This window comes from Camelus ferus, chromosome 16 (genome assembly GCF_009834535.1).
Source record: "Camelus ferus isolate YT-003-E chromosome 16, BCGSAC_Cfer_1.0, whole genome shotgun sequence".
In the NCBI taxonomy this organism is placed as follows: domain Eukaryota; kingdom Metazoa; phylum Chordata; class Mammalia; order Artiodactyla; family Camelidae; genus Camelus; species Camelus ferus.
Window position 1 is genome coordinate 40562421 of NC_045711.1, and position 13214 is coordinate 40575634.

General features: G+C 39.9%; 1 protein-coding gene across 1 annotated transcript in view; it reads left to right on the forward strand.

The window, feature by feature from the left end:
• Window positions 1-13214, forward strand: part of NUFIP2 (nuclear FMR1 interacting protein 2) — a 29631-nt gene continuing 16417 nt past the window's right edge. The window contains exons 1-2 of the mRNA XM_006184951.3: window positions 1-413; window positions 5173-6894. Of these exons, the coding sequence (XP_006185013.1) occupies window positions 134-413; window positions 5173-6894 (2002 nt within the window). The 5' untranslated portion in view covers window positions 1-133. The remainder of the gene's footprint in view (window positions 414-5172; window positions 6895-13214) is intronic.

Consider the following 13214-nt stretch of genomic DNA (forward strand, 5'->3'; position numbering starts at 1 on the left):
TCGCAGAATCGCTCGGTTAACCAGTGCGCTGGCGAGACGCGCTCAGATATACTGAGTGAGCCCTAAGAAGCAGTCTCAGATCCTGACGGTGCAGCAGCCCGCAGCCTCATCTAGAGAGTCCCAGCCGCTTTCAATGGAGGAGAAGCCCGGCCAGCCACAGTCTCAGCACCATCACAGCCACCACCATCCGCACCATCACCCCCAGCAGCAGCAACAACAGCAGCCGCACCACCACCACCATTATTATTTCTACAACCACAGCCACAACCACCATCACCACCACCATCACCAGCAGCCTCACCAATACCTGCAGCATGGAGCCGAGGGGAGCCCCAAGGCCCAGCCAAAGCCGCTGAAACATGAGCAGAAACACGCCCTCCAGCAGCACCAGGAAACGCCGAAGAAGAAAACAGGTCCGGGAGGGAGGACGAGTGGGGGAAGGGGAACCGAGGTTGGGGGTAGGGGAGATGGGGGTGGGGCTGGATCGGGAAAGCGCGGTCGGGGTCGGGGTGTGTGTGTATGTGTGTGTCCATGTCCTGCGGGTCTGGGGAAGCCCCCTTTCATTCTCCGAAAGCTCGGGCTGGGCCTCGGGGTTTGCAGCGCCCTCTTCCCCTCAGCATGGGAGAGGCCCAACCAGGCCGGTGTGACCTTCCCGGCCCCCACCCGGGCTGGAGGGAAACCCGGAGGGTCGGCCTTGGAAGTCCAGCCTTAGATCCCTTTCTCGTTTACCTTCCTGTGGCGCTGGAGAGACCCTAATTTGGGGGTCCTGGTTTGGGGTGAACCTAGCCCGCCCCAAAGTCCTTCGGGGTGTAACTCGGGAAGGCCTACTGAATTTCGACTCGGGTGGTGTCGCGAGAGCCTTTTGCAGGCGGCGAAGAGAGGGTATGGGGGGCAGAGCTGAGGAAGCGTCCTCCCTCACCCGCTACCCCAAGCCCACCTGTGGCCTTGGGGTTCCCCGTCCTGGGGGGCGGCGGGGACCCCTCGTCTCTCGGGTCATTTCCACCCCTAGACGCCCCTCTGGGGCACCGGACCTCGCAGCCTGTCCCCCTGGCTCCTCCCGAGGCCGGCGCCCCGGGCCCGCTCCCCCCAGAGCCGGCGCGGCTGGAATGTTCTCTCCTCCTCGCGGGGCCGCTTCCTGTCCGCCATGTTGGAAGCCGATTCCTGTCACCGACTCCGGCCCACTGAAGAGCGGAGGGGGAAGGGTGTCGAGGGGCGCACGCTGCGGCCGAGCCTGGTGGCTCGGGATCCCCACCCGCGTCATCTCGGCCCCCGCACTGCGGGGGTGCCGCCGCCCCCGGCCGGCAGGCCGCCCCTCCCCCCGTCGCCGGCTGGGTTGTGTAACCCGGTGGCGGCCGCGCGGCCCCGGGCGGGTCCCTGGGGTGAGGGGCGGGGGCGGTTGGGGTGGGGGAGGGAAGCGGCCACGAGGGGAGCGGCCTGCGCCGGGCCCCGCGCGCCGGCGGCCGTGTTTCCCGCTCGCGAGTGCGGCGGGAGGCGCGGGCGGTCGGGGCGGGGAGCCGGCCTCCAAGAGGAGTCTAGGGAGAAGGAGGCCGCGGGCGGTGGCCGCGGCGCTCCTTTGGGCAGGAGGCCTGGCGGGGGGTGGCGGGGGGATACATTTTGGGTAGAGGCGGTGCCTGAAGGCCGGGTGGGGTACCCAGCGGGAACCAGGCTCCCCGGTCACGAGTTTCTCTGCTACAGGAACCTCGTCTCCTGCCAGGTTCGCTCACGACTCCGCCTCTCAGGCTTTCACTTGGGCCCTTTCCTTCTAGCAGCTCATTTTTACACAAAAAGCTTGTTCTGTCTCCTTCCAACCCCTGCCCCCTACATTTACCTTATGTGCTTGGGTAGTGTTTTTGAGGAGAGAGATAGGACAAATGTTTGGATGGGTGAGAGGGCAAGGGTTTTTTTTGTTTTTGTATTTTGACCCCTCTCTCGCCCTTACGGGGTGAACCGAGGTGGCTCATCCATGATGTTGGTGCACTACCATCTTGCTTGGGATGAGGCTTTTTTCCACCTTAAGAGGGAAGATGTTTTCCCGTTTTAAAACCAGTATGAATCCCCCGAACTCTTGTTTTTAACAAATGTTAAATTGAGGGCAAAAGTCGTTTTAGAAAACATTTGAGAAGAAATGAACTTTAAAGTTTATAACCAGGCAGATTTTTTTTTACAAAAATTAAGGATTCTTTATAAAATGAAATGGTTAGAAAATCAGTATTAAACCAAGCATGCCAAATTTGATATAAGCAGTTACTGAGAGCTGGAGAAAAACTGCTTTTCTATTGGATACTTAATGTAACTTGAAGACTGAAATTGAAATGTCAGATTTTCCATTTTGAGGGGTGGTAGGGACTGATAGTGTGCAATAGAAATGAACGTATAATGTGTTTGTTGAGCGTTTAATCCTAAGGATTTGGAACAGTTTAGAAATTTAGAAACTATGCAACACTAGATTTTTTTAACATTAAATCTTTTTCAACTTAAAGGTGAGAAAAATCTGATTATGGTTACTTGGACGATAAGGCAGTATTACTTTTCAGATTGGAAAAATCTACTTTTGTTCATCAGGTATTAATATCCTCCTACAGGATTCCTCTTTACTTACAGAAGCAGTCCCTGAACCGTACGAGGTGGCATCCTCAAATTAGTTTGTTTTATCCTGGATGGGTATAAATAGGGAAAACTGGGTTTAGTAGTTTTGAGAGAACGTAAACAATTTGAGGTGAGAAGCTTTTCATTTGTGGCCTGGTTACATTACTGTTGCTTCAATATGCATAAAACTAATTTACCAAGAAAACTTGTGAGGGTTTTTGAATCTGTATTGTGCTGAGGTGGGCTTTTATGGCACATTACCCACAAACCTATAAAGAGGAAGTTTTTTTAATCCAGAAGAGGGCGCAAGAGAGGGCCAAATGTATTCAGTAACTTCAGATTCCAATCTAAAAGCTAGATTTATCAGGACTCAAGTTTTGCTCAGTCCATTTGAAGTAGGGTCAGATGCTTTTTTTAGCATGGCAGCCCTAAATCATAAAAGCAGTAGGAAGCCTTTGATTTTTCTCAGTAATTCCATAGTGTTTACATTTTTCTTAAATACATAAGTTTTAAAAAGAAAATATCTCTGGCAGACTTTTTGCAAACCGACAAGATTGCCATGGGAAAAATTTTATATAGTTAAATGAAAAATGTTTCTTGTCATTAAAACTTGCGGGTGGAAGTGTAGTGACTTCTGGGGAGTTTTAAAATAGTTTGGTAATTTCTGATATAAGGGCCACTAAACAGGAAAAATTATCCTATTTAACTTAAAAGTTTTGGCTTTAGTCCAACTTAGTTTGGACATTGGATTTTACCTGGTGTTTAAGACTGCTTATCTTTTAGATCTAAAAAGTTATAACTAACTGGCTCAAGGGTACAGACCTTTGTTTAAACTTGTTAAATGGTATATGTAGTTCTCTTTGGTCTAGAGTTGTACACCAGTAAATTTATGTCTGTTAAAAATGTTGAGAATCTCTGTTGAGTAAATTTCTGCTTTTCTAGAAGAAATAACATTTTAGAAAACAACCTAAGCAGTAGTCTTTGCTGTTTCATACTTAGAATTTTTTCACCAAAAATTTGATTTGATTGGCTATCATAGCTTTTTCAGCCAGCCAAAAACTAAAATGTAACTCTACAGAAGTTAAGAACTTTCGTAAAATATGTTCCCTAGTGGAACAAGTTCTGTGCCACTCTATCTCAAGAATGATTACGCCTTGAGTATGTTTTCTTGAGTTATTTCATGAAAATTAATGCAACAGAAGAAAATGCCTTTATTTGCTCATTTGTAGTATTCCCACTTTTTTATCTGATGTAGAGTAAGTGACTAAAATAATAGTAAACCCTGTTGTGAATCTTCTCAGAATATGTTCTGTTCCACCTCAAGTTCTTTTAAAACAGTGGTTCTCAAACTTAAAAAAATCTTAAGTGTCCCTTATACTCTTAAAGTATACAAAGACCTTTTGATGTGGGTTATATCTATTGATATTTGCCATATTTGAAATCAAAACAAAGTTTCAAAACAATATACGAGTTAAAGTGCCTTTAGCCTTCACAGGCTGAAGGCCCAAGAGAATGAATGAAAGTGACAAAGGCAAATTACTTAGTATTCCTGTTGGATCCTTCCCGACCCCCGAAAAGCTGCCTTAAATGAGTATGTTTTTGTATCCTCCCTTTTTATCATGTATTGGTTTCTAATAACTTGATCTCAAGATGCTTTTGGGACTATTTCATAGAAAGGTAGATAAATAGTATCACTATTTTTACTAGTAAGGAAATGGAAAAGTTGACCCCGTCGAATCACCTATAGTGATAAACTGTTCATGGTGATTGAAGTTCTTAACTTAAACTTGAATACTGTAACACTCTTTAAAATTAAATACCTTTCATTGTAATTTTTTAGTATTTTCTTACTGAATTATTTGGTTAGGCAGTATGACATAGTGATAGGAAATGATGTTCCAGACAGACTGAAATTCAAATTTCCAGGTCTTGTACTTTGTGACTTGGGCAAGCTACTTAATTTCCCTGAGAGTCTGTTTACCCAAATGTAAAATAAAGAAAATATATAAGAGTTAGTACATAGGTGTTTTGGTTTCATACAATATCAGTATGCTCTAATGTCTGGGAAATGTCAATGAATTTAAGACTACTTTTGAAAAACTTCACAAGTGTTAGATTTTTATTTGACAGAGTGCAAGAGAAACTACTTAGGGTGACCACCAGCCATTTATGGTTTCATAGATGTGGAATCTTTAATTTTCCTGTAGTACTAAGATTTACTCTATCAATATAACTTGATTTTTGCCCAGAGGGTAGCTCTGCTTATAATTGTAAAGGAAATTTTGTAAGATGAGAATGATGGGGAGGTTGATCCTGTTAGATGAGAGGTATTATTAAGAGGTCATGTTCTTTCTGACCTTGGACTATGGTTTGTTTCTCAGCTCAGTTCTGTCTCTTGCTTAGTAAACTTCCTAATCTGTAAAATGGGGCTGACAAGTGTTATCTCATAGAGTTATGAAATAATAACATAAAAAGCTGACGCTCACAGAATAATGTCTAGCATACAGTAAATAAATAGTCCTTAAATGTTAGGTACTATAATTTACATATTGTTAATTTTTTAAACTTTTTCTTTCTCCTCTCTAGGCTATGGTGAACTAAATGGTAATGCTGGAGAAAGAGAAATATCTTTAAAGAGCCTGGGTTCTGATGAAGCTACCAACCCTATTTCCAGGGTCCTCAATGGCAACCAACAAGTGGTAGACACTAATCTGAAGCAGACTGTAAAGTCCAGCACCTTTGGGAAAGCAGGAATTAAAACCAGGAATTTCATTCAGAAAAACAGTATGGACAAAAAGAATGGGAAGTCTTACGAAAATAAATCTGGAGAGAACCAATCTGTAGACAAGACTGATACTGTAGCAATTCCAAATGGTGTTGTAACAAGTAATTCTGGCTATATTACTAATGGTTATATGGGCAAAGGAGCAGATAATGATGGTAGTGGATCTGAGAGCGGATATACCACTCCTAAAAAAAGGAAAGCTAGGCGCAATAGTGCCAAGGGTTGTGAAAACCTTAATTTAGTGCAGGACAAAATAATGCAACAAGAGACCAATGTCCCAACCTTAAAACAGGGACTTGAAACTTTCAAGCCTGACTACAGTGAACAAAAGGGAAATCGAGTAGATGGTTCAAAGCCCATCTGGAAGTATGAAACTGGGCCTGGAGGAACAAGTCGAGGAAAACCTGCTGTGGGTGATACGTTGCGGAAAAGCTCTGATGTTAAACCTGGTGTAAGCAGCAAGAAGTTTGATGACCGGCCCAAAGGAAAGCATACTTCTGTTGCCTCCAAAGAGGATTCGTGGACCCTATTTAAACCACCCCCAGTTTTTCCAGTGGACAATAGCAGTGCTAAAATAGTTCCTAAAATAAGTTATGCAAGCAAAGTTAAGGAAAACCTCAACAAAACTGTACAGAACTCTTCCGTGTCACCATCTTCGTCTTCATCCTCTTCTTCATCTACTGGGGAAACTCAGACCCAATCTTCAAGTCGGTTATCCCAGGTCCCTATGTCAGCGCTGAAATCTGTTACTTCGGCCAACTTTTCTAATGGGCCAGTTTTAGCAGGGACTGATGCAAGTGTGTATTCTCCAGGGGGTCAGCCACTGCTAACTACTGCTGCTAGTACTTTAACACCCATCTCTTCTGGGACTGATTCAGTTCTCCAAGACATGAATCTGACTTCAGCAGCTGTTGAACAAATAAAGTCCAGCCTTTTTATCTACCCTTCAAATATGCAAACTGTGCTGTTGAGCACAGCACAAGTGGATCTACCCTCTCAAACAGATCAGCAAAACCTGGGGGATATTTTCCAGAATCAGTGGGGTTTATCATTTATCAATGAACCCAGTGCTGGCCCTGAGACTGTTATTGGGAAGTCATCAGATCATAAAGTGATGGAGGTGACATTTCAAGGGGAATATCCTGCCACTTTGGTTTCACAGGGTGCTGAAATAATCCCCTCAGGAACTGAGCATCCTGTGTTTCCCAAGGCTTATGAGCTGGAAAAACGGACTAGTCCTCAAGTTCTGGGTAGCATTCTAAAATCTGGGACTACTAGTGAGAGTGGAGCCTTATCCTTGGAACCCAGTCATATAGGTGACCTGCAGAAAGCAGACACCAGTAGTCAAGGTGCTTTAGTGTTTCTCTCAAAGGACTATGAGATAGAAAATCAAAATCCTCTGGCGTCTCCTACGAACACTTTATTAGGCTCCGCCAAAGAACAGAGATACCAGAGAGGCCTAGAAAGGAATGATAGCTGGGGTTCTTTTGACCTGAGGGCTGCTATTGTATATCACACTAAAGGTAACTCATTTGTTTTCCTATATGAAGATTCTTACTGGTTATTTTAATATACATTTACTGGCTATTGTAGTAAGGGTGAATTTTGGAAGTTATTGTGATATTAAATTCCAGAGCTTAGTTGAGAATAACATTGTGGATAAGCAGCTGATATCAGACTTTAATTCTGGGTCTTTGGAAATGGTATGATTTAAGTTTAGAAGGAATGTTCACTTTTCCAACTTAGAAGCATTTCTTTTTCTGTAGACAAGTATAATTGACCTCCTGCTTTTTGTTCGAAGAATATAGGGGGATGGGTGTTGCCTAAAAAGATGTTATATTTTCTCTTTAGAGTTTTTTTTTTTAATTTTTTCTTTGATCATATGTTCTCTCTGCTTTATGTATCATATGCCTCTTTATCAGGGAGCTCACTTGATAGTTCTACTTTGCTTAAATTGAGTAAGAACAGTATTTTGGAGGAGCCTAAAAAGATGGAGTGTCAAACTAATTTGTTCTCTTAGAAGGAATAGTGGGTGCTGAAAGGTAACTAGGAGATAATTTAGATAAACTACAATGTTAGGTACAATTAGCATTGTAGGGACTAGGCTCTTGGGAGTCTGTCCTTTTCATATCCCCAAAGCCTGTGTTAAAAAGGAGCGAGATATTTTTCAAGCTTCATGTTAATAACTTTCTTAGAATATGGTTTATTTGTGTCTTAAAGAAAAATTTGCTGTGTGGCATAACTAATTTAAATCCTTAATGTTTTTTGTTTGATGAATTATGTTTACAAATGATGTTACAAACACCTCTGTTTTTGAGAACAGCAGTTTTCAGCTTTCCTTCTCTATCTCCCCTAACAGAAGTCAATACCCCATGCTTGCATGCACTCACCTAATGTATATGCATATTCTCATTTTTAACAGCAGCTAATTTAGGCAGTGATTTGCAACTGCAGGGAAGACATAGCATAGCATATCAGATAGTAGGGATGAGGTAATTACCGTATTCTCCCTGGAAGAATCGCTGCCTTATAGATGAATAACAAAGCTATTTATGTGACTTCTAAGCAAATTAACTAGTTTCCATAACCTGTATCTGCAGACAGTAAGACATTTAGTAAAATAAACAAACGTAATTGAAAATTTTTCTTCCTTTAAAAAAATGGGAGTAAATGGTAGAATTGCCTTATGGGAGTTTAAGAGTAGAAATCCTGGCAGATAAAATTACTTGGCTTCACTTTTCTCCAGTAATGCTCTTTCGAAGTAAATATGAGCTAATCAGGGAGCTGGATGTTTTTAGGAAAGTTAGGACAAAAAAGAAATGTTTAGTGTCTTAAGACATGTGGTTAATCATAAGTTAAATTCTGCAAGGGGAGTTGGGTGTTTTTGGTATTTTCTGTGCCATCTGCCTTTCAGAGACCATTATACTTGGAAAATCTTTACGAACTATTTTGTGCTGGTGGTTGTGTGAGCCTGGGAGGATACCTGGTTGTTATATTCTCTGAAACCTTGAAAAATTCTAGGACAAGTTCTTTCATAAGGTGTTTCACTGGTGGTTTCTTTCTATTATGGAGCAATACAGGCCTTTTAAAATGGGAGTATTAACTGGTTATTTCTAGATACTCTGTATGCATTTACCCTAGAGATGGGCTAACTAAATATGAAATCAGTGGTATTTAAGTAAACTACATACCCTTACGTGGATGCAGTTATATTTAGTTTTGCTGTTACAAAGATTTGGTTTAGTAAAGTGTGTTGGTTTGATTTTGTAGTTGGACATTTATTGAGATTAAATTGATATCGATTGTTTTTTTCTCACTAGAATAAACAGATACTCAGTTCAGTTAGGTCCCAAAGTGGCAGATTCTTTGAATTCCTGCCAAATATAGGTTGGTTCATTAGGTCACTAATTTTTCTTTTGAATTTGTTTTTGAGTCACAATTTTTTGAAGATATGAAGATCTTTTTCTTTTTTTTTTAAGTTACTTATTTATTTAATATTTTGTAGGGGAGCAGATTAGGGTTTTATTTACTTACTTTAATGGAGATACTGGGGGATTGAACCCAGGACCCTCATACATGCTAAGCATGCACTCTACCACTGAGCTATACCCTCCCTGAAGATCTTTTTTTTAAATGAAGACTTTTTTTTTTAAATTTTTTATTGATTTATAGTCATTTTACAATGTTGTGTCAAATTCCAGTGTTCAGCACAATTTTCCAGTCATACATGGACATATACACACTCATTGTCACATTTTTTTCTCTGTGAGCTACCATAACATTTTGTGTATATTTCCATGTGCTATACAGTATAATGTTTATCTATTCTACAGTTTTGAAATCCCAGTCTATCCCTTCCCACCCTCCGCCCCCCTGGCAACCACAAGTCTGTATTCTCTGTTTATGAGTCTATTTCTGTCCTGTATTTATGCTTTGTTTTTGTTTGTTTGTTTGCTTTTGTTTTTGTTTTTTAGATTCCACATATGAGTGATCTCATATGATATTTTCCTTTCTCTTTCTGGCTTAACTTCACTTAGAATGACATTCTCCAGGAGCATCCATGTTGTTGCAAATAGCATTATGTTGTCGGTTTTTATGGCTGAGTAGTATTCCATTGTATAAATATACCACATCTTCTTTATCCAGTCACCTGTTGATGGACATTTAGGCTGTTTCCATGTTTTGGCTATTGTAAATAGTGCTGCTGTGAATATTGGGGTGCATGTGTCATCCTGAAGTAGGGTTCCTTCTGGATACAAGCCCAGGAGTGGGATTCCTGGGTCATATGGTAAGTCTATTCCTAGTCTTTTGAGGAATCTCCACACTGTTTTCCATAGTGGCTGCACCAAACTGCATTCCCACCAGCAGTGTAGGAGGGTTCCCCTTTCTCCACAGCCTCTCCAGCATTTGTCATTTGTGGATTTTTGAATGACGGCCATTCTGACTGGTGTGAGGTTATACCTCATTGTAGTTTTGATTTGCATTTCTCTGATAGTTAGTGATATTAGGCATTTTTTCATGTGCCTTTTGATCATTTGTATGTCTTCCTTGGAGAATTGCTTGTTTGGGTCTTCTGTCCATTTTTTTTTTTTTTTTTAAGTTTTCTTTAACTCTAAAAGAGGTAGTAATCAATGGGGCTTATGTGAATATCCTTTAAGAAAGCACTTACTATTTTCTTGGTTCTGTAGCATAGTTTTTACGTGTTCAGAAGTAATCTCTTAGTTGAATGCAGTTAGGCTTAGAATTTGAAGTTCTATGCATACTTCCTAACTTCAGAAATAAGCCCTTCATCAACTTTATTTGGAAATAGTAGGTAGAAGGGTACATTATGTCAGTTCAGTAGGAATGGCACATTTTTAAAATTAAACATTAATTACTGCGGATTTTAAAAATCTGTTTAGTTGAGGATATGAAATGAAGATACAGTGAGGCATAAAAAAGGAATTAATGGCAATTCTTGGGATTTTTCTTAAACCTTTTGATATAGATATGCTACTGACTTTTCTTAAGAAATAAGTTAATCTTTTGTGGGTTTTGGAGGAATATTGTACCATTACATAACAGTACGTTTAAGGTAAGAGGTAGGTCCTCTTTTCCTATTTATCTTAAGTGACACTTGAGGCAAAACTTTAAAGTGATAATCTTTAAGTTGATTTTGAAAATGTTTAAGTATATATAAGTATAAATATATTTGTGTATATTTTGAAATGGAACCAAATAATGAACCCCAGTAAGCCTATCATCCATCTTAAAGATTTTAAAAATGTCATTCTTACTTCATTTATCCACCTTCACATACTTAAGAGTTTTTAAAAGCAAATTCCAGTTATAATATTTTACTGCTTGATAACTTTGAGTACATTAGAGTGATGGTTTTTAATGCACATACCCAGGACATAGAATTGTTGCCACCTTCAAAGCAGTTACGCAGAATGCTTAGTTAATAGAACTCTGATTTGTTGTCAAAGGCTTAGAACACTAGATCCTAACTTTCTGAGGGGATATCTTTGATTTTGAAGTGGTCTAAATAAAGTCCCTTGATACCAAGTCTGTTGAAGTAAGGTTGATGTGAGTGGTTGTGTTAATTTAAACCAATTTATCTTGCCTGGCTAATATTGCACTGAAGCATATCACGCATTCAAAATGCTGACATTTTGGAATATTCATTAAAGAATTTGATAAGGTAAATTTTACCCAGCTCATAGAGATGTAAGGAAGATGAATAGTATAATATTTAATTTTTGATGGTTACAGTGAGTCAAAATGAAAGCTATCCTAGTATAAAATATTACTGAGTCAACTCTAGGCTATTGCATGAATTTAAAAATTTTCTCTATTACCTTCACAGGTGGCAGGTTATTGGCATAAGTGGTTTGATCCACTAGATCTGGATTGGTCCCTGGATTTAAAAGTTTTTTTTTAACTCACTGGGTGATTCTAATTGCTGACTATGATTGTGACTCTAGGTCCCAAACGCTCTAGAGAGCTTTCCTCAGCTTAATCCTTCTTTTCTTTTCTCTGTCTGTTTTCTGTACTCCTACAGAGTTGTGCAGTTATTTGTGTTTTCCTTTCCTTTATGATGTACCTACCATAGGCAAAGTACTTTGTCTCGTTACGGAAGACGTACTTTGATAGGGAGAGTCTTTTCCTTTAAAGAACTTAATTAAGTAGAGGAGAAAACAATACACATGTTTTAAAGGAAAGTTTTAAATGCCATAAGAAGGATACAAATAAGTAGATTTTAGTGGCGGGAGAGAGAATTTCTAATGGAGTAAAGATAGGAAGAGTAAATGCAAGATACGTTTTCCAGGAGGCAGCTGCATTTAAACTGGGTTTTGATGGATGGGGAAGATTTTTTACTTAACAGAAATGCAGACAACAGAAAGATAAAGAACAGAAACATTGGCGAATAAGTCAATGTAAATATTAGAGGGGATCCACTTTGGATGTGGTGAGGGGATATAAAAGAAGGAAGGTAAATTGCTGGCAGATCATAGAGATTTTTAATTTCCATCTGGAGGCGGGAGAGCCACTGAATATCAGGGAGATAGACTGGTGGAATGGAAGTAAACTGACAAGAGACAGGTTTTAATGCTGCTATTCCCAATTCCCATGTATTTGGGCAAATCATTTGTCATTTTGAAGCCTGGATTTCCTAATTTTATAAAACAAGTATATCAGCCTTTGTTTTGTCTTACCAGACTGTACTCAAGTGCTGTAAAAACGGAGTTGGTATTAAGCAGTTGACTTGTAGGTCAGTGTTTGGGTAGATTAATGTGGCACCAGTTTGTAGGGTAGATGGGAAGCCATTTTTCTGATGAGTAAAAGCAAAAGATCAGCCAGACTGTTGGAATATTACAGGCAGAGAAATAACAAAGATTTTCCCTTTTGTATTTGTAGTCAAGCGAATGTATTATTTATCCAAAAATAAACTTTTTTTTTTAAAGTTTTTAGATTGGGTAAGGGCAAGAGGGAACTGATAAATACTTCCACATCTACAGGATATAAGAAACAGGATATTGAAGAGGCAAGTTATGGTTAATTGATCCATAAAACTGATGGGGGCTATACGTAATAGTTTAGACATTTATTCACAGAAGGGTCTGAATACTAAATTTTCTCCTGTACACACAATGCTTAATAAGCATTTTTCACTGTATTTTATTGCAATTGCTCCATGATTGTGCCATCACTACTATCTTTCTAATAATCTTATTAACAGGTACCTGCAGGTGAAGAGAATATATAGCTCTGGTAGACTGCATGCTTAGGGTGCATGAGGTCCTGGGTTCAATCCCCAGTACCTCCATTAAACAAACAAACAAACAAATCTAATCCCCTCCTTTAGAAAAAAAAAAAAAAAAACCAGATAGCTACAGATTTGACTTTGGTTTCAGTCCAAATCGATTTTCCTCTCTATAATATGGGGCATAGAGGAATGTTTGTAACAAGTAATTAATATTGTGTAAGATCCTTTTTTCCCAGTGACTTTCCATTTTAACATCCCTACTGGGTGTTTGATTTCTCATTAATTCTGCTTTTATGAGTACAATAATACTTAATTTGCTTTGATACTAATCTGGAGGGTAACATGTAAGGAATTTAATAGAAACTAAAATTTAACACCCAGATTTTATTAGCTTAAGTCCTGAGGAACAGAAAAGTAACCACCCATGCTATAAAGGCAGAAATTATCTATTACTGTCAGAGTAGTAGCAGTTTCATTCCAAGCAACTTGAATTTGATATTCTACCTTTTAAAGTGAACTGGCTTAGAATAAGTATAGCAGTAGAAATGAGCAAAAAAACCAAAAACCTGCGAACTCCAAGTTTCTATTTTGTGT